At 42.3% G+C, this 26,498-nt stretch overlaps 1 protein-coding gene across 4 annotated transcripts in view; it reads left to right on the top strand.

Moving 5' to 3' along the window:
* Positions 1 to 26,498, top strand: part of tsnare1 (T-SNARE Domain Containing 1) — a 574,772-nt gene that overhangs the window by 437,901 nt on the left and 110,373 nt on the right. For all 4 annotated transcript variants that reach the window (XM_078398598.1, XM_078398601.1, XM_078398600.1 and 1 more), the window contains exon 8: positions 13,224 to 13,412. In XM_078398598.1, coding sequence (XP_078254724.1) covers positions 13,224 to 13,412 — 189 coding nt within the window. The remainder of the gene's footprint in view (positions 1 to 13,223; positions 13,413 to 26,498) is intronic.

Genomic DNA, 26,498 nt, shown 5'->3' with positions numbered 1-26,498 from the left:
CTGCAACCATGGCTCAATCCTGAGCTCCAGGCCTGTCTGTCTGAACTACAGATATACTCCCCTTTGGTTCAGTGCAGCTGGCTCTAAATGCTCATGCCCACACAGTGAACTTAATAAGTTATGGAATATTTTTATGGTTTGTTTTTGGAGGTCATTGTCTGAAAACATGGGGTGGGTAAGTGAGCAAATTCTTGTGTTTGGTAAGGTTAAACTGATGACCCGAAAACTTTTCCCACTGGAATTTGCTGTTGAATTCTGTTGACTGAGAGGGTGATTGGGACACTTAGGCAGGAATAAGGTTGACTTCTGACGGCAGCTGAATGAATCATTTTGGTCATGCTACTGAACTGACAGAAACCACATGAAATGTAACAATGACAAATGCAAAATTACTCAAGAAATGCACATCTGAAGTGTGCAGTCAAATTCCCTTACAAATATTTAGAAAGGGACTGTGGTTCAGTAAGTGACATATTACAAATAATATCCAGAAATGACACAGGAGAAAAAAGACAGCCTGAACAATAGATTATATTCGATCTTGAAAAAAGGGTAAAGAATTCCCTGCCAGATATTGGGAAGGAGATTGTAAGGTGTATGTATAACACATAATCAATGAAGATAGAATATCATATGATACAGAATACAAAAGGAAATGCTGATGAGGAAGCTAAACCACTTCAATGCATAAAAACATTTAATAACTTTTAAAAACTTACCTAGTGCTTCACTACTTAGCTGGAATCTTACTACATTTGACTAGTATTTTATTACTTTTCTCCTTTAACCTTCGTTTCGTTTAAACCAGTGTTTCATTTTAATCTTTTTTTAAGGCTGGAGCACTGTAGCACTGAATATATATTTTAATAATTTTGACCTTTGTGTATAATGCATTAACATTGTGATTCCTAGTTGGGCTGCTTCATGCTTGTCTAGTGCTTCAGAGATGAAGCACAGTGGCACAGATGACGAAGCTGCTACCACACAGTATCTGCAACCCTGGTTCAATCCTGAACTCCAGGCCTGTCTGTGTGAACGTTCTCCCTGTGACGTATGGCTTTCTCCCACATCCCAAAAATGTGTGGGTTGGTAGATTAAATGGCCACTGGAAGTTGTCCTTAGTGCGTATTGAAGTAGAATCTTAGGGAGGAGTTGACGAGAATGTGGGGAGAATTAAATGCCTTTGGAGAGGATCAGTGCATTAAGTTGGTGTTCGATGGTGTTTGCAGGCGGAGTGGGCTGAAGGATGATGCTGTTTCTCTGCATGAGTCTTTAACTCTAAGGGCCAAATAATTCTCAAGCACTCTATGTGCCTTTTCTGTGCTATGCAACGGAATTCAATCTAATTGCAAACGGGTCCTTTATTTTTAGGTTGTAATATTTGAATTGTTTGTTCATATTTAATACAAAGAAATGTGAGGTGTTGCATTTTGTGAAGTCTAACATGGGCAGGACTAGCACAGTGAATGGTAGAGCTCTGGGGAGTGTTGTAGACCAGAGTGATCTAGGAGTGCAGGTGCATGGTTCCTTGAAGGTCGAGTCACAGGTAGATAAGGTGGCACAAAAAGGCTTTTGGTGCATTGGCCTTCATCAGTCAGAGTATTCAGTATAGAAGTTGGGAGGTCATGTTGCAGTTGTATAAGATATTGGTGAGACCGCATTTAGAATATTGTGTTCAGTTCTGGGCACCATGTGAGAGGAAAGATGTTGTCAAGCTGGAAAGGGTTGCTGAGAAGATTTATGAGGATGTTGCCAGGACTAGAGGGTCTGAGCTACAGGGAGAGGTTGAATAGGCTGGGACTCTATTCCCTGGAGCACAGGAGGATGAGCGGTGATCTTATGGAGGTGTATAAAATCATGAGAGGAATCGATCGGGTAGATACACAGAATCTCTTGCCCAGTGTAGGTGAATCGAGGACCAGAGGACATAGGTTTAAGGTGAAGGGGAAAAGATTTAATAGGAATCTGAGGAATCTATTGGTCAGGTTTTTTGTTAATTACATTCAGTAACCTCATCAAATGTCATCTAATCGCCCAAATGCATTATAGGAAAAGTTTTTAAAAAGTTAACTGTGTTACATGGAAAGCTATAGTTTTCTCCCTTCCAATTATTTATATATATATATATAAAATAATATATTTCGGCACGCAAATAGTTAAAATCCATTTGCACAGTGTGTTTATCACTTCAGTTTTATTCAGAAAAGATTAACTGTGGCAATCTTCATTTGTGCGAATTGATAAAACTGAAGTCAACTGCCAAATTACCAGAGAATCCACATTCATCTGCAAGTATCCTTGCCAATATCAATGTTTGTGTTCAGTCAACATTTATGATTATTTGTTCTGATGTGTTAATAAGCAATGCCGTTGTTGGCTGCCTTTGCATTTGGGCATGGGGTGTTCACAAGCCAGTTGACCTCGATCAAAGGATGGGACCCTGGTTGGTAAACTCATTGATTGACCCGCTTCTGAGACCTTTTTAGAAGAGGGCAGAATAATTGATTGATGAGAGCTGTTTATAATGGAGAACCTGTGGTTAGATGTTTCCTCTTATAGATTTATTCTGGCATCTCACAGCCAGTCTTCAGTAGTGAGCTGGTGTGTGAAGCATCAGATTTTAGGGTCTTAAGTCTGTGCCAGTTTACTGTCAGGTAATAGACAGACAATTCACAACAATAAACATTTCTGTTTGAACCCCTGTTAAGAACAAAGAGCCATTAGCAGGCATGATGTGGGGATAGTATAAAGCAAAAAGAACAAGAAAATGCAAGGGATAAGATAGATTCAGGGGTTTATGAGAAATACAAAGAACAACACAGGAAACAAAAATGTGTGAATTGTAAATAAGGTGAAAAGAGACTTGAGGGTTATCAAAATGAGTGTAAAAATGTTTTGCCAAAAGACAGAAAAGGTAATCAGGGCAATGTCGTTCATATGAAAATAATATTCCAATGAAAGTAAGGAAATGGCAGATTTGTTATGTGATTGCTTTGTTTCAGTCTGCACAATTGACAGAGGTTAATGTACTTAACATTCCAGAGAAATTAATACTGAATCAAAGATTGGACAGTCGAGGTTAACATAAGGTAAAGAAACAGCATAAAAAAAGAAAATTGGCACTGAATACAGTGATCTCCAGAACCAGATGAATTCCAAGGCAGACTTTAAAAGTAAGATGAGGAAATTTAAGACGTTTTTAAAGTACTTCTGCAAACTATTGATTCAAGAATTATCCATTTAGATTCATAATTGTAAGTATAACTCCATTATATTAGAAAGTTGTGAGACAGAAACTAAGAAATTATCCGTCTATTCCTCCTACATCTGTTGTAGGAAATTTATTGAAATATATAATTAAGCACATTGTAATAGAATGCTCAGTAAAATGTACAAACCATTAAAGGAAGCCGACATGGGATTTAAAGGATAGGTCATGCCTCATATATTTAATGTAAATTTCGTCAAAGTAACTGAAGTTGTAGATAGGTAGAGTGTTTATCGATGCAGGTAATGGGAACTATTAGCTAAAATTGAAGCTCATGAAATTGGGACCAAGTTATTGACTTGTTTACAAAATTGTTTTTTGGGGCAGGCAGCTGATGATGAGAGTCAGCATAATTGATACCTAATAGAAAGTACATAACTGCTGGTTTCATATGGGCATCTGTATTGCTTTAAGGGCCTGTCCCACTTAGGTGATTTTTTAAGCGACTACAGGCGACTATGCTGTCGCCACACGGTCGCCGTGGTGTCGCCTATATGGTCGTGAGTAGTCTCCAAAGAGTCGTAGTGATTTTCTGGTCGCCGCTGGATTTTGAGATGTTTAAAAAGTTTCGGCGACAGTGGGTTTGACGCCCATGATCGTAGCTTGACTTCTCCTGATGTAGGTGCTGTCATAGGCTGTTGCCAGGTGACGTAGGTTGTCGCCGGTGCTGACTTCGGTGAATTCCATTGGCGACTAACTACGTTAACCTACGTCAACCGGCAACAGGTACTGCCGTCAAAACCGGAGGCCAAAATGACGTGAATTGTCTTCACTTGTCTTCAGTTGTCGCCAACAGGGTCATAGCTTGTCGTAGCTTGTCGCGGGTAGGCGTAGGTTGACTTCAGTTGTTGTACGTTGTCACCTGTGTAGTCGTAGGTTGTCGTACGTACGGTCGTAGATGGACGTCCTAAGTCGTGACGATTGGGTTGCCGGTTGTCGGTGGGTTGCCGTAGCTTGATGTCAAATAGGCAGTAGGTTGTTGTAGCTTGTCGTAGACATTGTTGTAAGGGGGGTCCAGTCGCCGTTTTTTTCGGCGACCTGCTACGACTATGACAGTCGCCGGCAGTCGCCTACAAAAACGCCTAAGTGGGACAAGCCCTTTACCCTTTCATTACAGCACAATAGAGGGAACTATATATTCAAGTGTGTTGATGTCACCAAGATTGGTAAATAATATAAAATGAGCATAGCATCATAAAGAAATAACGATTAGCAACATAAATGGATCTCAAAACACAAGTCTGTAAATATTGGCTGAAAAAAGGGGGGATTTGAATGTGGCTACAATGCAAAATGTGTGTCAAGTAGAGATTGAGAGAGTTTTAAGAATCCTGTTATGCGGATCACTAAAATGTGGTAGGCAAAACACTAAATGATTAATGGAGGGTGATACATCATTAAATATTAAACTTGCGCATCTAGACTTAAGATTGTGTGAAAAGAATGTTAAATTGTGTACTACTGCCAAGTCGGGTGCTTCCAAGAAAGTTTTGAAATTGAGACAGCCTAAGAACTCATTGTAGAGCATTGAACCTTTGGCTCACTTCATCCATTTTTGCCCATCTAAACCAATCCCATTTGCCTACAACAGGATAATATCCTTTAATGTCTTACCTATTTAAGTGTCTGTTTAAACACTTCTTGAACATAGTCATTGTATCTGATTCCACCACTTCCTCTGTTTTGCAGATTTCAACCAGTCTCTGTGTAAAAAACCTACCCCTCGGATCCCCTTTAAAGTTCATAAGTTCTAGGAGCTGAATTAGGCCATTCAGCCCATCAAGTCTAATCTGCCATTCAATCATGGCTGATCTATCTTTCCCTCTCAATCCCATTCTCCTGTCTTCGCCCCATAACCCCGACACACGTATTAATCAAGAATCTGTTAATAAAGTTATAATAAATCTAATAAAGTTACTTGCTCTTTCCCGAAACCCATACCCTTTTGTTTTGGAGAGGAAGGAGTTGTGACACTTTGTGACATATTTCAGGATAGTGTGGGGCTTGGAGAAGTTCTAACAGATATGTGCCTGTTCCTATTTAACCTTCTAGGTGGGAGAAGTGGAAAAAATTGAGAGTTCTGGCGCTTTGCTCCAGTTACTTTTGTTGATAGTACCCTCTGCATCCAGGATACAGCTGTGTTGGAAGGAGTGAATACGTAGGGTAATGTCAAGTAGGTTCATTTCTTCTTGCAACTGTGTTATTTATCTTACTGCTGCTGAAAGCTACAAAAGCTCCCATAAAAATGTTCAAGACAAAAACAAGGATTTCCCTCAGTATCCTGGATGGTGAAGACACAAGAACGATAGATGTTGGAATCTTGAGCAAAACACTTAAGTGCAAGGGGAACTCTGCACATCAGGCAGCATCTGGGGAGGGAATGAACAGGTCTCCCCAGAACTCTTTCTCAAGAAGGTTCCCAACTCAAAACATCGTCCATCCTTAATAATGAACACGTGCTATGGCAACAGTATTAGTGGTAGGGTAGTGTAATGTGGTAGAGTAATTCAGTGGGTCAGCCAGCATCTCCAGAAGGCATGGATAGGTTGCATTTTGGATTGGGACCCTCCCCCAGAATTAAATTTGAGCAAATTAGTGGCCACTCACTTCCTCCTTCTTTACCAGCATTATTTTCAATTCGTACTCAGCATCCATTTCATCCATGTCGATTCTGCTTTACTCAATGATATCCAAAAAGGTTTACAATTGTAAAAGAATAATAAAAAATGAAATGACACCCAAAATATTTGGCATGCTCTCTTACCCAAGCTGCCATCAGGTTATTTTCCCATGATGATTATTGATTGGGAGAGCTTAATGAGTGCACTCCCTCTGACTCAGAGGAGGAATTATTCTTGTTGCTCGGCACATTGTGTTTGTCCAGCTAAGTGACACAACTGACAGTGATTCCCTTGCCATGGTGATTCATTGCAAACCAATGAGTGCCAGCCCGTTTCAGGCACTTTCTTATTTTCAGCTGCATGAGATCCAACTCAGCTGATTGCATGGGAAATTACCCCTGAATTACCAGTGCTGACACCGCCGGCAGTCTTGGAAGAATCATTGCTACAGGCAGGAGGAAAATTACAGGACTCACTGCTGTACATTTTTGCAGTTAGAAATCAAGTGCTACATTTGTCCAATCAATGCGATCAGATGTACTTGTGTGTATGTAAATCATTCAGTGGCAGATTGTGTTATCACCCTATATACGAACACAGATATTTTAATGAAAAGGGAACCAATTTAGCCTTAACTCTTCCTGCATGTTTTGAGTTTAACCCCGACGATTTACTGAACCAATTTATTGCTTCGCTCCCAAACAAATCCTATTTTCTGAATTTTCTTCTCTGTCTTTTTGTATTCACATTTTTGATTATTATTATGCTCAGTATGTAGCACCCACCCCTCTGATATTACACTTGCTGAGCCTCATTCTGTTAAATGCAGATTTCTGTACCACACTTGTTCAGTGAAATGCCAGACATTCCCAGGGTCTGGTGATGGGGTGGGTCAATCTGGTTAACATTGCTCATGTAAATTTCTCCCCCCCCCCCCCCCCCCCAAATGTCTGCCAATTAAAGAAATAATTATAGAAATTCAGATTATGGCCTTAATTTCCAAATATTTCACATTCTACCTTTCGCAGATAGTCCACTCCTCACCCAAAAAGGATCACGGCTGAGAAATGTCGTCGAGATTTCCCACATGAAACGCTGATGAAAGGAAGGAATTGATTTTGTGCATGCTCAAGGGTGTTTTGTGTGACTTCTGTGCACTGATCTATGATGGCTGCTGCAGCGTTTCCAACAGACAATCAGACAAACTCATTTGGGAGTTCTGCAGATCACTGCAGAGTGAACAGTGTCTATTGAAGAGTTATTGAAAGATGGCCAATTGAACAATTTGGCCAAAACATCCCTAAATGACACATATTAATCAAAGTATTACAAAAAACACTGAAATTGTTCAAAAAATCCCATTGGATCCTTCATATCCACTCAGGTTGCCCAAGTGGGGGCACCCTTTCCCGCCCCTCCCTTTCCCGCCCCTCCCTTTCCCGCTTGTATCCCTCCCTCTGGCTTTACATTTCACTCCTCTTCCCTCCTTGTCTAACACCCTTTTTTTATCTCCTTTTCATTTCATCTCCATCCATTTGCCAAGCAAACCCCTTTCACCTGTATATACCCATCCCATAAGATAGACACAAAATGCCAGAGTAACTCAGCAGGGCAGGCAGCATCTCTGGAGAGGAGGAATGGGTGATGTTTCAGGACGAGACACTTCTTCAGTCTTGACCCAAAACATCACCTATTACTTGTCAGCCTGTCCCGCTGAGTTACTCCAGCATTTTGCTTCTATCTTCGGTGTAAACCAGCATCTACCCACTCCTTCCTACACATTTCTACCCACTCGATAGGCTTTGTCCCACCCCCACCTAATTTCCAGAATTCCACAGCTTCACAACTCTCTGAATGAAAACGTTTTCCCTCATCTCCTTTCTAAATGGCCTACCCATTATTCTTAAACTGTGGCCCCTGGTTCGGGGCTCCCCCAACATCGGGAACATGTTTCCTGCCTCTAGCGTGTCCAATCCCTTAATGATCTTATATGTTTCAATAAGATCCCCTCTCATCCTTCTAAATTCCAGAGTGTACAAGCCCAGTCGCTCCAGTCTTTTAACGTACGACAGTCCCGCCATTCCGGGAGTTAACCTCGTGAACCTACACTGCACTCCTTCAAGTGCACTGAATCACAGGAATTTCCTCCATTTGCCTATAGGATAGAACTCCTAGGTTGTGAATGCACAGAGTCTTTTACCCAGAGTAAGGGAATGAAGAACCAGAGGACATAAATGGAAGGTGAGAGGGGAAAGATTTTACACAGAGGGTAGTAGGTATATGGAACAAGCTGTGAGAGAAGGTAGTTGATGGAGGAACTATAACAAAATTTAAAAGACAGTTGGACAGGTTCATAGATAGGAAAAGTTTAGAAGGATATGTACGGTACGGCACGGTAGCGCAGCGGTAGAGTTGCTGCTTTACAGCGAATGCAGCACCGGAGACTCAGGTTCGATCCTGACTACGGGTGCTGCACTGTAAGGAGTTTGTACGTTCTCCCCGTGACCTGCGTGGGTTTTCTCCGAGATCTTCGGTTTCCTCCCACACTCCAAAGACGTACAGGTATGTAGGTTAATTGGCTGGGTAAAATGTTTAAAAAAAATAAAAATTGTCCCTAGTGGGTGTAGGATAGTGTTAATGTGCGGGGATCACTGGGCGACACGGACTTGGAGGGCCGAAAAGGCCTGTTTCCGGCTGTATATATATGATATGATATGATATGATACTAAATGTGGGAAGATGGGACTAGCATTGATAACGCATCTTGATCAGCATGGGCAAGTTTGGCTGAAGGGCTTATTTCCGTGCTGTATGACTCTATGATCATGTGTGTGTTGCAGTGCACATGGGAAATCTGGCCCATTACAATGTGGAAAAGCTCGGACATTGGGCATTTAGTGCATGTTACCATGGATGATTTTCTTTTCGATTAAGACTCAATCTTGCCTCGCCTCTGTGCCACCACAACTCTTTTCTTGGAAGATAGCTCTTCAACAACATTGTCATCAATAGCTGTACCAATTAACTCTTCTTAACCTTCGAGCCTCAACAAGGTTTCAAGGTTTCAAGGTCAGTTTATTGTCACATGTACCAATTAAGGTACAATTAAATTTGAGTTACCATAGTGCCATACTAAGTGAAAAGCAACAAGACGCACAACCACATAAAGGTTAACATAAATATCCATCACAGTGGATTCCACATTCGTCACTGTGATGGAAGGCAATAAAGTTCAAACTTCTTCCTCTTCTTCTCCCGCGGTCGGAGCAGTCAAACCATCACTGCCGACGAACAAAGCTCCCATCGGGGTGATCGAAACTCCTGCGTCAAGGCGGTTGAAACTCTCTCAGCGGCATGGAGCTCCCGAGTCGGCCTCTTCTTTCCAGAGACCGCAGGCTTCACGATGTTAAAGTCCACAGGCCCCGCAGTTGGAGCTTCGATCCCCGGCAAAAGGATCGCAAGCTCCACGATGTTAAAGTCCCGTAGACTCCCGCGGCTTGGAGCGTCGAGTCGGTCTCCGGGAAAGGCCGCCAACTCCACGATGTTACGCCACAGTGGGGACGGAGATACGATATAGAAAAAAAATCGCATCTCCGTCGAGGTAAGAGGTTGAAGTTTCCCCCAACTCCCTCCCCCCCACCCCCCACATAAAACAAACCAAGGAACACTAAAATATACTTTTAACAATACTAAAAATAACAAAAAGAAGAAAGGACAGACAGACTGTTGGCAAGGCAGTCACTACTGGTGGCACCAACAGTAAGTAAGCTTGGGTGTTGAGCTCACAAAAGTCAAATGTAGACATTGCCCCTCCACAATTTCGGCATAGACATTGTGGGCCAAAGGACCTATTACTGTGCTGCACTGTTATTTATTATCTGTTATATTATAAAACTCTCATCTTGTTGGTTTGCCAGTTTGCTTGATCCTGAAATACAGCCAAAACGGTACATGGTAGCGCGACAATTCTAGGCCCACCTTATTCACCATTATCCTGGGGTGGGCTGGAGGAAGTTTCATTCAAATTGGTGTTATATTTTTTAAGTTATTCACATTTTAAAGTTTGAAAAATCACTTTTCCATCTCCCCTGGCCGTCAGACGCGCTTGATGTCACAATGTCTATGCCGCCCGGCAACAGGCTTCGTCAGTTGAAGGAGTGTTGCCCCAGGAGAGGCCTGCAAGAGAGATTTGGACCTAACGGGTCCACTTCAGTCCAGTACCAGTCCTACACCTCAGGTATGTAGGTTAATTGGCTGGGTTAAAAAAAAAAAAAAGTTTAAAAAAAAAATTTAAAAATTTTTTTTTTTGTCCCTAGTGGGTGTAGGATAGTGTTAATGTATGGGGATCGCTGGGCGGCACGGACTTGGTGGGCCGAAAAGGCCTGTTTCCGGCTGTATATATATGATATGATATGATACCTTCCAAAAGGCTGTTCCAGAAAGACAGAGCAGTTACATTGAGCGAAAGAGGGAGAGTTTGGTCTCTTGACACAATGCTCATTATTCCTCCAGGATTAAAACATCTGGCATATAAATTAAAGTTCACACCACTGTTTGTTTCAACAGTAGATGATTAAAGGTTTACTTACTACAGAAGGGAACACAATACTGGCCACTTCTGGTCTTTTCCTTGCCTACCCAGCAGTTCCTGACTTGAGTCACAGTTGTAGGTTTTTGATGCAATTTCGGTATCAGATGTAGGAAATCACATCATTCCTCCTGCAACAATGCTGTTGGAGCTTTGCTGAGAAAGTTTCCCTCAGAGTAACCTCTCAGAGGCACTCTAGTGACAATTAGAATTTAATGGCCACACGTCTTTTTCATCCTTCTGGCACCCAGCACATGTACCTACCGGCAGTATCCAGTCCACCACACCAACCTTCCCAATAATGCAGACTCTGACCCAACCCAACAACTCTCACCTGCACCCAGCAAATCTCTGGTGACCCTTGACTCAGCTGTGTTCATGGACTCCAGTGTTGTGTACGCTTGTAACTAAAGGGCCTGTCCCAATTTGGCAATCGTTTTGGCGACTGCCGGCGACTGTCAAAGTCGTAGCAGATCGCCAAACTTTTCTTTTACCCGACGACAATGACCACGACAATGCCAAGTCAGGTCGAGATTACAGCGTCTTCTGAAACATCGCGAAAATTCCCACGCTGTCAATGCTTCTCCGGCATCCTGGTTTTCGCTGAAATCACTGACAAGTCGGTAAGTACTTGAGAGTTTTGAACTATAACACCTTGTATGGGTTACTTAAAAACCAAGCTTCACTGTAACAAGGAATAAACAGGATTTACTTCCAGTTATAATAGCTGTATTAAAAAAAAAAATTTAAGTGGTTAAGTGGATTTTTGTGAAGTGTGTGGGCATTCTTTAAAAATGGAAGGGAGATGTATATCTGGTTTCTGGTTTGCATATTCGGGTTTGGAGCTCACTTTAAATGTAATGGCTGAGGCCAAAAACATCGCGAAAATTCCCACGCTTACCTGATCGTCAAACTGTCGCCTCCAATCTACCTGTCAAATGTCCTGACGGTAAATAAATTGGTTATACACAAGCATTTTATGGTATTGTGAAATGACTTTACTTATTTTAATATTAAGTGCTTCTAAATGCATCTTAAGAGAACCTATCAAACCTTGGGACAGCATGCAACAGCAACCGCAATAAGCTACGATGCCTGGCGACAAGCTAGCTGTCGCTGAGAGATTTCAAACCGATTTGATTTCTCGGCGACGCGCCGAGATCCACTACGATCTTTGGAAGATTCCTCACGATCATGCCCGCGACACCCCGGCGAACTGCCGGCGACAGCCTAGTCGCCGGCAGTCACCTTAAAATCGCCTAAGTGGGACAGGCCCTTTACTCTGTGCATTGTATTGATCTCTGGCCCTCGGCTCTGAATGGGATTGCAACTGCAGGCCCCCTTTTCCCATCTGACTTGCATTTCCAATTGTTTGTTTTAAAGGCTTTTAGAAAGGCACGTGCAGTAGATTTGCAGGAAATGGAGGGATCTGGAGCACATCCAGGCAGAGGAGATTAGTTTAACTTGGCATCTTATTCAGCATGGACATTGTGGGCTGATGGGCCTTTCTGGTGCAGGACTGTTCCATGTTCCTTATGCTCTTGTATGACTTCTGCACTACATGCTCACTGTGAAAACCATGCATGGTTATGGATCACCGTGGGAATCGCTGAAGTCACCGTACAGTCTTTGAGAGGCAAAAGCAATTTCGATTCACCATCCTGACACCTGCAAATAGAGATTTGTTGCCCAGTGCTTCACAGAGAGAGCAGAAAGTTATTGAGTTATGCATGTGTTGGAAGAGAGTGAATTCAAGCAGTGAGGGAGTTCTTAGACAAACAGGTCAAAGAAGTGCATTTTGCACCACAAAGTAGAAGGGTGATCTATTACATTGACAAGCTAACGGGGAAATCAGTATCTCACCATTTATCGGTTTCCAGGCTGAAAATGTAAAAGAGTAAGTCAAATGACAGATTTTTCAAATACAGAGTTAGCGAAGTAATTGACTTGGAGTCTTAACTTGGAATCTGAAATAAAACCACAGAGGTTCTGTAATTCTTTTCACCATTGATCTATGCAATGGAAACATTTATTGTAGTCAATTTTTTTGAGTTGTAGGAGGAAACAGAAAATTAAGACTTATTCTTGCCTCCCCTCTGTGTCACCACAACTCTTTTCTTGGAAGAAAGCTCTTTAACAACATTGTCATCAATAGCTGTACCAAGTAACTGTTCTTAACCTTCGAGCCTCAACAGTGAGTAAGCTTGGGTGTTGAGCTCACAAAAGACAAATGTCTTTTGATTTTTTTCTCTGCATCAAATATAGGACATTACAGCACAAGAATAGGCCCTTCGGCCCACAATGCCGAGTTAAACTAATTTCCTCTGACTACACATGATAATAGTTTTTCATCGGTATTCCTGTCCACCTTGCATTAGATTATGGAAGGTGTGGGTTGATTGTGTGAAGCCCAATGCCTACTTCAGGCCACTGGTGAGTCCTATTTATATACCTCTGACTAATGCTACCAGACAATTAGATCTGCCTATTAAGACTGCCTTGTTGAACTGAAGACGTTTGGAATGCTCATTGAAGTGTACGACACTTCTTGTCCTGAGAAACCAATCATGGTGGAAATGAAATCTGTAATAACAACTGACAGTAAACTTATTTTTTTGATAAATCGTACAATTTATATTTATGTGAAAGTTTTGGCGTGGCAATGATAACAGTAACTTTAGCTTTAGGTTCTATCTATATGTATGTTTGTGACTTAAGATATTCATTGTAATTCTCCTTATTACAGATTGCCAAGAACCCCTTTACAGGGATTAGTGATGAGGACGAGTTCCTTGGCAGGAGCCCCAGTAAATGGCAGGCCACGGATGAAGCTTCAGACCCCGCGCAGGCCCAGGGCCAGGCTTTCCTCTCAGAGGTCACGGAGGATGAAGTGGAATCGATAAAACAAAGAGAGGAGGCATTGTTACAGATTGAGGTGAGTGATGGCAGATGGGACTATGAGTCGCTGATGGTGACTGGTAAAGGATTGGACAGGCTAGATGCAGGAAAAATGTTCCCGATGTTGGGGGAGTCCAGAACCAGGGGTCACAGTTTAAGAATAAGCGGTAGGCCATTTGGGACTGAGATGAGGAAAAACATTTTCATCCAGAGAATTGTGAATCTGTGGAATTCTCTGCCACAGAAGGCAGTGGAGGCCAATTCACTAGATGTTTTCAAGAGTTAGATTTAGCTCTTGTTGCTAATGGAATCAAGGGATATGGGGAAAAAGCAGGAACGGGGTGCTGATTTTGGATGATCAGCCATGATCATATTGAATGGCTTGAAGTGCCAAATGGCCTACTCCTGCATCTATTTTCTATGTTTCTATGACTGCAAGGTTTGCATTTATCAGTTATCACACCTTGTGTCCAGTCCCAGTCAGCACGTGCCGTGGGAAGAGGACATGGGTTGCTCCACTGTTACTGAATGCTCTTAAAGCAGACAGGTCAGGAGGAAGGCATAGACTTCTATTTCAACCTTCAGTTTCTTGCAGGTTATCAGCAAACTCTGCTCTTCACCCCATCTCTCTGTGCCTCCCTTGTTTTTCACCTACTTAAAACATGTTTGATTTCTAATAATTTGGTGCGGCACAGTGGTTCAGCTGGTAGAGCCGCTGTCTCACAGCACCAGAGATCCAGGTTCAATCCTGACGACAGGTGCTGTCTTTGCGGAGTTTGAGTGTTCTTCCTGTGACCGCATGAGGTTTTTCCAAGGTGCTCTGGTTTCCTCCTACATACCAAAGATGTGTAAGTTTGTAGGTTAATGAGCTGTAAATTGCCCCTATTGTGTTGGGAGTGAATGAGAACAAGGGATAACATAGAACCAGTGTGAACTAGTGATAGATGATCAGCATGGCCTTAGTGGGGTGAAGGGCCTGTTTCCTCACTGCATCTCTAAACTAAATTAAACTGAGTTTAAAGTTCATAAATCATAGGAACAGAATTAGGCCATTTGGCCCATCGAGTCTTGGCTAATCTATGATCTATAATCTATCCCTCTCAACCCCATTCTCCTGCCTTCTCCCCATAACCTTTGACACCCTTACTAATCAAGAACCTCTCAATTTCTGCTTTTAAAATATCCAAATACTTGGCCTCCACAACTGTCTGTGGCAAGTGGCAATGAATTCCACTGATTCACCACACTCTGATTAATTTTGTTTGTCATTATATCTTTCCACGATATAGGAATTCCACATGCAGGTCTGTTTCTAAAACGTGGAGCCCTTTCATGCCTTATCTTTGCTTTTCAACCAAAAGCCCCTCTTCAGAATTTGCTTTCCCACTGAAGAATGTTCCCTTTGTGCTGAGGCCTCTTAATCCAATCGATTCTCTCTTGAGAAGGATCCCAACCTGAAACGGGACCTGTCCATTCCGTCCCCAGATACTGAGTACCTCCAGCATTTGTTTGCTTTCTTCCCTTGAATACTCTCTAATTTCACAGCCAGCTGAACTTCCTCAGTGCTTTGGCTGGTGAAGCCTCACTGTTAAAAGCACCTGCTTTTGACTTCAGAAATATCTGCCCCTATTCCTCTCCCTGTCCGCCTAATTCCCGCCATCAGTTTAAATAACCCATTGTAGCTTCTAATAGTTAAATCCCTTGGCATTTCAGATCGCGTCCCTATCAATTCGTTAATCTATTTACAAAATATTATAAGCAACTTGCCACCTGCTGGAAATCCAACCCATATATGAGACATGCTCTAATTCACCCAAATGTATTCTGTATACTCAGGATCCTGAAAGCCGTTGACTACTTGAAATGGAGCAGGTTTTAACTGGAGAGTTGAGGTTTGCTATGAGCTCAGACAATGCAATGCCTAGTGCTAGTTTAATTCATCTCTTAGAGTCGTAGAATCATACAGTATGGAAACAGGCCCTTCGACCCAACTTGCCCATAGAGTCAGAGTGATACAGCATGGATGCAGGCCCTTCGGCCAACTTGCCAACACCAGCCAACATGTCCCAGCTACACTAGTCCCACCTGCCTGTGTTTGGCCCACATCCCTCCAAACCAGTCCTGTCCATGGACCTGTCTAACTGTTTCTTAAACATTGGGATAGTCCCTGTCTCAACTACTGTACATCCTCTGGCAGCTCGTTCCATACACCCACCACCCTTTGTGTGAAAAAGTTACCCCTCAGATTCCCATTAAATATTTTCCCCTTCAAGAGTCAAGAGACTCTGTGCATCTACCCGATCTATTCCTCTCATGATTTTATACACCTCGAGAAGATCACCGTGCCTATGTCAACTAAGATACCCCATCTACACTTGTCTCATCTGCCCACATTTTGACCCTAACCATTTCCTACCCATGTACCTGACAAGATGTCTTTTAATGGTGTTATAGTACCTGACTCAACTATCTCCTAACTCCTCTGGCAGCTAAAGGAGTTTAAAGTTTAGAAAAACTACATGGTTCTTTTGACGCGTATATCATGATTTCATAGTACAGTGTCACAACCACTGACTAGAACACTTAAGGTCAAATTTAAGAGGAAACATTCATGTTGAGCATTTGATGTCAGCCATTTAAATACTCATCATCTCTGATGCTTCGTGGCTTCGCTGCAAAGGTTTGACAATGATCAGAGGAGACGCACTGAGTTCCTTCTGTGTGTAATGCACGGTCTGAGCATGATTACAATGTCACTGCGCAGATAATTGTCCCTTAAATACCCTTCACAAAAGCATGGTTAAGTATTAGAACATCATCATATCATTTCTTTTGTAATACATGAAATTTCAACTGATTTTTGATGTAAAATATCATTCCCTTGTGCTGCCAACATTTGTTCTCTCTTTCTCAATCTCACTGATCTTTCTCTTGCTTTCTCTTTCTCAGCTCTGTATACTTCAAAAGCAATTACTAGTGAAAACATTAAACCGAGTCACTGCCAGCTCCCTAAGATCACTTCTACCTATTAAGGGCAGCTCAATGGCACAGCGGTAGAGCTGCTGCCTCATAGCGCCAGAGACGTGGGTTCGATCCTGAGCACAGGTGCTGTCTGTGTGCAGAGTGTATGTTTCCCTGTGACTGCTTGGGTTTTCTCCGGGTGCCCCAGTTTCCTCCCACATTGCAAAGAGGTGCAGGTTTGTAGGTAATTGGCCTCTGGAAATTGTCTGTCTTGTGTCGGATGCGAGAGTAGGAGACATGGACCTAGTATGCAGGTGATCAATGGCTGGTGTGGAATTGGTGGGCCGAAGAGCTTGTTTTCCATGCTGCAACTCTAAACTAAACTAAACTATTCATGCTATTCAGCATCATAACTGACAGGGTTGTCAGGATTAGTTACATTGCTGGTTGTCACATTTTGCAATATTACAATTGTTACAGTTCTCCAAAAGTATTCTATGGGCTGTGAATGCTTCTGGTTTCCTGATATTGAGAAGCATCTATATATTAAAGCTCTCGTTTGTTTGTTTGTTTGTTTGGTCCTGAACTATAGCCAAAACGGTACACGAAAACGCGACAATTTTAGGCCCACCTTACTCACCGACATCCCTTTGGTGCTAATGGAAGAAGTTTAATTGAAATTGATGTTATATTTTTTAAGTTATTCACATTTTAAGGTTTAAATCTATCTCTTAGGGAGGGAGGGAGGGAGGGAGGGAGGGAGGGAGGGAGGGAGGGAGGGAGGGAGGGAGGGAGGGATGGGAGGGGGAGAGGGAGGGGGAGGGAGGGAGGGGAGGAGGGGGGAAAAGGGGGGGTTGAGGGGATGGAGTGGGGGGTGGGAGGGAAGGGGAGGGGGTGGAGAGACGGAGAGGGGGGAGGGGGAGTGGAGGGAGAGGGGAGGGGGGAGGGAAGGAGGGAGCGGGGGAAAAGGGGAGTGGGGGGGGGAGAGAAGAGGGGGGAGTGGGAGAGGAGAGGGTGCTGCACCAATACAGGAGAGGTTTGGGTCCACTTGGTCTAGTGTTACATAAATCAAGATCTTCACATTCTAAACTGAATCATCTTGTGTTCTTTTCTATTCTAACTCTGTTCACTCCAACCATTCTGTACAATCTCCTAACACAGAGTACCATCTCATTGTTAAAAACAAGAATCATCTCATTGCCCAAGATTTAAACTCCTATGAAAAAGCTTGGAAAATTACCTTATTCGTTGCATCCAGGCACATAACCTTGGTCACTTGTTCAAGGCTACTTTGTCAACCTAGATAGTGCTCTGCATTCTTAATCTTTATTTAAATCCTTCAATAACAAAAGGATAAATCCTGGTTCAAATCAAAAGAATTGCATTGAATGAGATATTCAGTAACTCAAACTTTTAACTGTTGGAGACACAAGGAACTGCAGATGTCGGAATCTTGCATAAAACAATGTGCTTTAGTAACGCAGTGGGACAGGCTGCAACTGTGGAAGGAATGGGCAGGCGCTGTTTCAGGTCGGGACCACCTTTCTTCAGAATTTTAGCTATTGGGACTGATTGGAAATGAGGTAATCAAATTAAAAATTATGGCTTTTGCTAGATTTCCTCTGCTTAGTGTTTTATTGACATGTTTACATTTCCTCAAAATGTTTGCAATATCCTGGCCAAAGGATGATCTCACAGCTTTTCTGGGAGCTTGCTGTGTGCAAGTTTGCTGCAATGTTTCCTACATAACTGTTGTAACCGCACTTCCATAAAGACACTTAATTGGCTGAAAAGTGCTTTGGGATGTTCCGATTCTTCCTTAGTTCTCTTTTGACACCCACTCACAAATGAAGCTAATAGATTTGATAATATGATGCAGTTTATTGTAAAGTTTAATAGCTCAATATCTTCCATTATCCATGGAAGATAAATTGTTTTTATTTGCACTGTTTGTCACCCAAATCACCGCGGCACAATGGCACAGCGATAAATTTGCTGCCTTACAGCGCCAGAGGCCCGGGTTCGATCCTGAACACGGGTGCTGTCTGTACGGAGTTTATACGCTCTCCCTGTGCCTGTGTTAGTTTCTTGGGGTGCTCTAGTTGCCTCCCACATTCCAAAGATGTGCAAGTTTGTAGGTTATTGAAACATATAAGATAATTAGGGGATTGGACACATTAGAGGCAGATAACATGTTCCCAATGTTGGGGGAGTCCAGAACAAGGGGCCACAGTTTGAGAATAAGGGGTAGGCCATTTAGAACGGAGATGAGGAAGAACTTTTTCAGTCAGAGAGTGGTGAAGGTGTGGAATTCTCTGCCTCAGAGGGCAGTGGAGGCCAGTTCGTTGGATGCTTTCAAGAGAGAGCTGGATAGAGCTCTTAAGGATAGCGGAGTGAGGGGGTATGGGGAGAAGGCAGGAACGGGGTACTGATTGAGAGTGATCAGCCATGATCGCATTGAATGGCGGTGCTGGCTCGAAGGGCTGAATGGCCTACTCCTGCACCTATTGTCTATTGTCTATTGTTAATTGGCTTCTGTAAATTGTCCCTAGGTCGGTGGGCCGAAGGGCCTGTTTCCATTCTGTATTTCAAAAAAAAAACTAAAATTAGTTCTCTCCTGACCCAACTGAACTGTTTACGATATCCTCCAAACTAGAACATAATTTGAACTGAGAAAAAAAGTGATATTTAAATAAAATGAAAAGCAACTAAAAATAGCAAACTGCTCATGATGCGGTTAGAAAAAGCAAATAATAACAAGGCAGTGAATGTGGACATTGTGAAATATAACTTCCAGCTGATTGATGGCGAAATATGAGACTGAATTTGAGGATGTGACAATTACTTCAGTGTTGATAGGCTGGTCAGGGGAACATTGCAAAGGTCCCTAAGCACTTTACAGTGAGCAAACTACATTAGGATTGCAGTCACTGATCTCTCCAATGATCCATGATAATTTCTGAATATATACGAAGGGAAAAATGGACTAAACTCTTGGCATGCATGTGAAGAAACTCAAGGCAGTGACAACTCTGTTTGCTTGCACTCTTTGACAGTTTTTTGTCCTTTTTAAAGCATACTACTCACAGATAAAGTGAGAAGTGAGGAATATAGTATCACAGGACCCAGAATTCAATTCATCTCTAATTTGTGTGAACTATATTATGGATGATCATTAATTAAATCTCCTAATCAACATAAGCAAGTGCAACTCATTTTTATGCCTGGTCTCATTGGAGAGATTTGTGCTTTATTGACAAAAGAAATAAATTTATTCGGTGTTGGTGTCCCGATAGGTTGATTTAACTGCTAGATTAAACAGAGCTGTTTATTACAAGTTTCCAATTTTGCAACAGTAAGATTGCATACTAATATCAGCCGTACAATTAATTTATTGTCATTCTAGCTACAGTCATTTAACTTAACTTTGGTAAAAATGTAAACCTGAAAATTAGGTTGGATGATATTATTTTTGCATTTCTACAAGGTTGCATTGGTCTATTCCATAAAAATGTGGTGACTCCTAATAATTAATATGGGTGATTAGAAAATAGAAACATAGAAAATAGGTGCAGGAGTAGGCCATTCGGCCCTTCGAGTCTGCACCGCCATTCAATATGATCATGGCTGATCATCCAGCTAAGTAACCTGTACCTGCCTTCTCTCCGTACCCCCTGATCCCTTTAGCCACAAGGGCCACATCTAACTCCCTCCTAAATATAGCCAATGAACTGGCCTCAACTACCTTCTGTGGCAGAGAATTCCCCAGACTCACCACTCTCTGTGTGAAGATATGTTATCTCATCTCGGTCCTAAAAGACTTCCCCCTTATCCTTAAGCTGTGACCCCTGTTTCTGGACTTCCCCAACATCGGGAATAATCTTCCCGCATCTAGCCTCTCCAACCCCTTAAGAATTTTATATGTTTCTATAAGATCCCCCCTGTCTTCTAAATTCCAGCGAGTATAACCATATAACCATATAACAACTACAGCACGGAAACAGGCCCGTTCGGCCCTACCAGTCCACACCGACCACTCTCTCTGACCTAGTCTCATCTACCTGCTCTCAGACCATAACCCTCCAATCCCCTCTCATCCATATACCTATCCAATTTACTCTTAAATAATAAAATCGAGCCTGTCTCCACCATTTCCACCGGAAGCCCATTCCATACAGCCACCACCCTCTGAGTAAAGAAATTACCCCTCATGTTACCCCTAAACTTTTGTCCCTCAATTCTAAAGTTATGTCCCCTTGTTGGAATCTTCCCCACTCTCAAGGGGAAAAGCCTACCCACGTCAACTCTGTCCGTCCCTCTTAAAATTTTAAAAACCTCTATCAAGTCCCCCCTCAACCTTCTACGCTCCAAAGAATAAAGACCCAACCTGTTCAACCTCTCTCTGTAGCTTAAGTGCTGAAACCCAGGCAACATTCTAGTAAATCTCCTCTGTACCCTCTCCATTTTGTCGACATCCTTCCTATAATTTGGCGACCAGAACTGCACACCATACTCCAGATTCGGCCTCACCAATGCCCTGTATAATTTTAACATTACATCCCAACTTTTATATTCGATGCTCTTATTTATAAAGGCAAGAGTACCAAACGCCTTCTTCACCACCCTATCCACATGAGATTCCACCTTCAGGGAACAATGCACAGTTATTCCCAGATCCCTCTGTTCCACTGCATTCCTCAATTCCCTACCATTTACCCTGAACGTCCTATTTTGATTTGTCCTACCAAAATGCAGCACCTCACACTTATCAACATTAAACTCCATCTGCCATCTTTCAGCCCACCCTTCCAAAAGGCCCAAGTCTCTCTGTAGACTTTGAAACTCTACTTCATTATTAACTACACCACCTATCTTAGTATCATCTGCATATTTACTAATCCAATTTGCCACACCATCATCCAGATCATTAATGTAAATGACAAACAACAGTGGACCCAACACAGATCCTTGGGGTACTCCACTAGACACTGGCCTCCAACCTGACATACAGTTGTCAACCATTACCCTCTGGTATCTCCCATTCAGCCATTGTTGAATCCATCTTGCAACCTCACTATTAATACCCAACGATTTAACCTTCTTAATCAACCTACCATGTGGAACCTTGTCAAATGCCTTACTGAAGTCCATATAGACAACATCCACAGCCTTGCCCTTATCAATTTCCCTGGTAACCTCTTCAAAAAATTCAAGAAGATTAGTCAAACATGACCTTCCAGGCACAAATCCATGTTGACTGTTTCTAATCAGGCCTTGTTTATCCATATAATTATATATATGGATATAATTATATAATTATAAGCCTAGTCTATCCAGTCTTTCTTCATATGAAAGTCCTGCCCTTCCAGGGATCAATCTGGTGATCCTTCTCTGTACTCCCTCTAAGGCTAGAATGTCTTTCCTCAGATTAGGAGACCAAAACTGTATACAATACTCCAGGTGCGGTCTCACCAAGGCCCTGTACAACTGCAGCAGAACCTCCTATACTCAAAATTGTTAGATTATAAACAACAACTCTAATGAATGATGCAATAATAATGAGCAAATCTGTTATGGACACAAGGAACAACAGTTGCTGGAATCTTGAGCAAAGCACAAAGTGATGGAGCAACTCCCTCACTCTCAATTTCTCTTTCCCTGCCAAGTACAGGTTTTCATTCTCAGACTCTGAGATGTCCTCTTTTTTTCAGTGAATGTGGTTTCTCCCCTGCTGTTGGGGATCAAGACCTCACTCGTGACTCCTCGATGTTCTGCAATTTTGCTTCCGCTCCCCCCCCCCCCCCCCCCCCAGGATAGAGTTCACCTTTCACCCCACCAACCTTTGTATCCAAATCATCATTCTCCAACTTTCTGCAACCTTCAATGTGATTCCACCACCAATCACATCTTCACCCCCCCATCCCTTTCCATTTTCCATTAAAACCACTCCCTCCACAACTCCTTAGTTCACAAATCCCTTCCTGGTACTTGTGTACTTTCCCCTGCAACTGCAGTAGATGTAATGCCTGCCCCTACGCCTCCTCTCTCATTTCCACCCAGGGACCCCACTAGCTGTTCCAGATGAGACAGAGGTTCATGAGCACCTCTTTAAACCTCGTCTATTACATTCAGTGATCTTGATGTGGCTTCCATTGCATCAGTAAGACCAAGCGTAGACTGGGCGATCATTTCGCCGAACATTTATGCTCTGTCTGCAAAGAGCTGATGGATCTCCGAGTTGCTAACCATTTTGAATCCCCTTCTCATTCCCTTACTGACCTTTCAGTTCTTGGCTTCCTCCAGGGTGAGGCAACAGGCAAACGTAAAGAACATCACGTCATATTCCAGTTGGGTAGCTTACAATCCAATGGTACAAATACTGAATTCTCCACTTTCAAGGACTCTCCCCCTTCCCTCGTCTCTTTCACGTTCAGTGTTCCAGAACAACAAACAAAACACAAAGTGGTGGAGTAACTTTTAGAGAGGCATATGGATATGCAGGGATTGGAGGGATGTAGGATATATGCAGGTAGTTCAGTGATGGTCTTGGCATCATGTTCGACCCAGGCATTGTGGGTCGTAGGGCCTATTCTTGTGCTGCACTGTTCCATGTTCAAAAACGTTAGTGCATCACAAGGACGAAAATGCATCTTCACAGGCATCTTTTTGTAACAGATAATAATCAAAGAGTGGCAAAATAATACCACCAGCCTGATAACCAGATGGCAGGGTGGAGTAGGAATGATTGCAGTCCCTTGCCCTTTCCCTTACAGTTTAACAAAGTAGAGGGTGTAATTTGGCAGTAACCCCTCAGCACTAATCAGTCATCAGCGTGTATTGATGAATGTTTTGGTTTGATAAATGACTTAATAATAACCAGTTTGTAATGACTTCAGATAACCTGTCTTGAACAGTGTCACTCCCCTATTATTGGAGCTAGCAGGACAGTCACAGCAAACAGTGACAGCAACATTACAAAGCAAAGAAGATAAAATTCCCTGTAAAAGGACACTAAGTGCTCGAATAACTCAGTGGGTCAGGCAGCATCGCTGGAGAACATGAAAAGGTGACGTTTCGGGTTGGGACCCTTCTACAGACTGATTGTGAGGGATGGGGGGCAGAACAAAGACAGCTGGAGCAAAGATCAAATCCTCTAATAGGTCATACAGGTAGGAGGAGAGAGGGGGGGAGGTCAGTCAGTCTGAAGAAGGATCCCAACCCAAAATATCATCTAACCACGTTCTCTAGCGATCCTGCCTGACCTGCTAAGTTACTCCCTCACTTTGTGTCTTTTTTAGAAAACCAGCATCTGCAGCTCCTTGTATCCTAAAATTCCCTGAGGTCTGTTTTGATTTATTTTTATTTTATTGTTTTGCAGGAGCAACCAAATAAAGAGCAGGAGTTGTAATAATACGATCTCACATTTTAACGCACATTACTATATTGTCAACTACTTTCTTGGTTCAAAACGATACTTATGCCGTTGGTCGTCAAATTTCATTTTTGACATTTATCAGATTCCTATAAAGTTTCATGGAGCATTATCAATAAAATGTAATGCTCTGTTCACATAACAGCACCCAAAGAAAGGTATACTAGGAGAGATTAATCAAGAGTTAGTCGTAGAGTGATACAGTGTGAAAACAGGCCCTTCAGCCCAACTTGCCCACACCGGCCAACATGTCCCAACTACACTATTCCCACCGGCCTGCATTTGGTCCATATCCCTCCAAACCTGTCCTATCCATGTACCAGTCTAACTGTTTCTTAAACGTTGGGTTAGTCCCTGTCTCAACTACTGCACATCCTCTGGCAGCTTGTTCCATACACCCAGCACCCTTTGTGTGAAAAAATTCTTAAAGTCAGTGAAAAACATCTTAAAGTTAAAGAAACAAAGATGATGAATTTCAGTGCTCCCACTCTCTGGATGAAGAAAGTCCCAATTACATCCCCTCTAAATCTCTTACCAAAAATCATTGTCCTCTAGTTCGATCTACTTTGAACGTTGATCATTGGGTAACTGAATAGATCCAAGGGTTTGGCGAAGAAGAAAACATTGTTTTGATGATCGTTAAGGAAACCATGTGAGATGCAAGAGGATTCCAAAACGATATCTGAACTACAAACAAAGCACAAAGTGCTGGAGTAACACAGTGGATCAGGCAGGATATGTGGAGGGAATGGATAGGCAACATTTTAGGTCAGGACCCTTCTATTCATTTCTTCCACAGATGCTGCCTGACATGCTGAGTTACTCCATAACTGTGTTTTGCTCAAGATTCCAGCAACTACACTCTGTTATGGCTCCATCAGAACTACAAAAGCAGTTTAGCCATACATGAAAATTAGATTAACATTTACTTTTTGACAAACTTTACATTTTCCTTAGATAGACACAAAATGCTGTCTGAAGAGTCTGAAGAAGGGTTCCGGCCCAAAAGGTCACGTATTATTTTTCTCCAGAGATGCTGCCTGAGCCTCTAAGTTACTCCAGCATTTTGTGTCTATCTTTGGCATAAACCAGCATCTGCAGTTCTTTCCTACACATTTTAACTTTTCCTTAGTTTATGTGACCCTTTTGTCATCATTTTATTTGATCTCCAACAACTTAAAAGGGGTACCATGGATACTGATTCACTAAATTTCTACAAGGTCATTGTTATGATAAGAAATCCAATGACATTGTTCTCTCCCAGGCCAATATGGGAGCATCAAGGGTCTAATTATGACCAGCCAACTCCATGGGTAAAACCCAATGCAATATTTGCTAAATACAATACTTCAAGTTCTGCTTCCACAGTTGATCCCCAGAAGGACAGAAAAATGCTTCCAGAATGGCCTCAAGGTCTCCTTTAAAAAGTTATGGCCACTGAAAATAGAACAGAAGCACCAGCAGAAACACTGAACTCTCTGAGTTTCTCATGGAAGCCAAATTAAAACAGAAGATGGAGCACATATCTTCCCAGATAAGCCTCTCTGATAAGTTTTCCCAGACCAGATACTGCAAAATACTCCTCAACCAACTCATATCTCACTGAAATAGAATGGAAGCAAATCATCCTTGACCCCAAAAGAATTCTTAAAAAGATGTATAAACTCGGAACTGCAGATTCAGGATTACAATAAAAAGACACCAATTGTTGGAGTAACTCAGCGGATCCAGCAGCATCACTGGAGAATATGGGTAGGTGACATTTTGGATCGGGACCCTTCCTCAGACTCTAGTCTCAGGATCCAGAACATGGATAGGTGATGTTTCGGATCAGGGCCCTTCAAACTTATCCAGCATTTCGTGCCTTTTGATTTAAGTCTTTCCCTCTTCTAAAGAAAGTATCTCTAAAAGATCCAATATGTTTCAGCTTTCTGGGACTTTGGTTAGGCCATATTCGGAGTATTGTGTGCAGTTCGCGTTGCCCCAAGCTTTGGAGCATGGAGATTTTATACATTTTTTACTATGTTGCTGAGAATTGGGTCATATGTAAAAGGTAGGCTCAGTATGATTTGCAATGAATTTACAAAAGTGAACTGGAATGAGCAGTTACCAGTGAAGAGTAAGGAAAATATCACAGTGCAGAATGCAGTAACGTGTTGCAAGAGATATTACAAAAAGCAAACACTGAGTTATGCTGATAGAGTTAGTTGATGAAGAATTGACTGAGTCAATTAGCTTGTTTTGGTGCTATACATTCTGTGTGATTCCTTGTAAAAAGTTAAGTACCTTGTACTTTTATCCTTATTGCAGGAACAATCAATAAATTGGGCGGCACAATGGCATAGAGGTTGAGCTGCAGCCTTACAGCACCAGAGACCCGGGTTTGATTCCCTGTGACTGCGTGGGTTTTCTCCGGGTGCTTCAGTTTCCTCCCAAATTCCAAACATGTACAGGTTTGTAGGTTAATTGGCTTTGGTAAAGTTGTAAATTGTCCCTAGTGTGTAGGATAGTGTTAGCGTATGGGGTGATCGCTGTTTGGCACAAACTTGGTGGGCCAAAGGAGGGCCTATTTCTGCACTGTATTTCTAAAGTCTAAAGTAAATTGATCATGCACAGAGCATGCTGTTTCAGACTCACCTCTGTTACTAAACGGCAAAGTCTTTGCTAGGACAAAGGAAAATTAACAGTCTTGTTGCTGAGGATGAGAATACTGCATAAGCAAAAATTGCC

The sequence above is a fragment of the Rhinoraja longicauda genome, chromosome 4 (assembly GCF_053455715.1).
Source record: "Rhinoraja longicauda isolate Sanriku21f chromosome 4, sRhiLon1.1, whole genome shotgun sequence".
Taxonomy (NCBI): Eukaryota; Metazoa; Chordata; class Chondrichthyes; order Rajiformes; family Arhynchobatidae; genus Rhinoraja; species Rhinoraja longicauda.
Note: the sequence above shows the minus strand (reverse complement) of the source record. Positions and strands in the feature narration are given on the sequence as shown.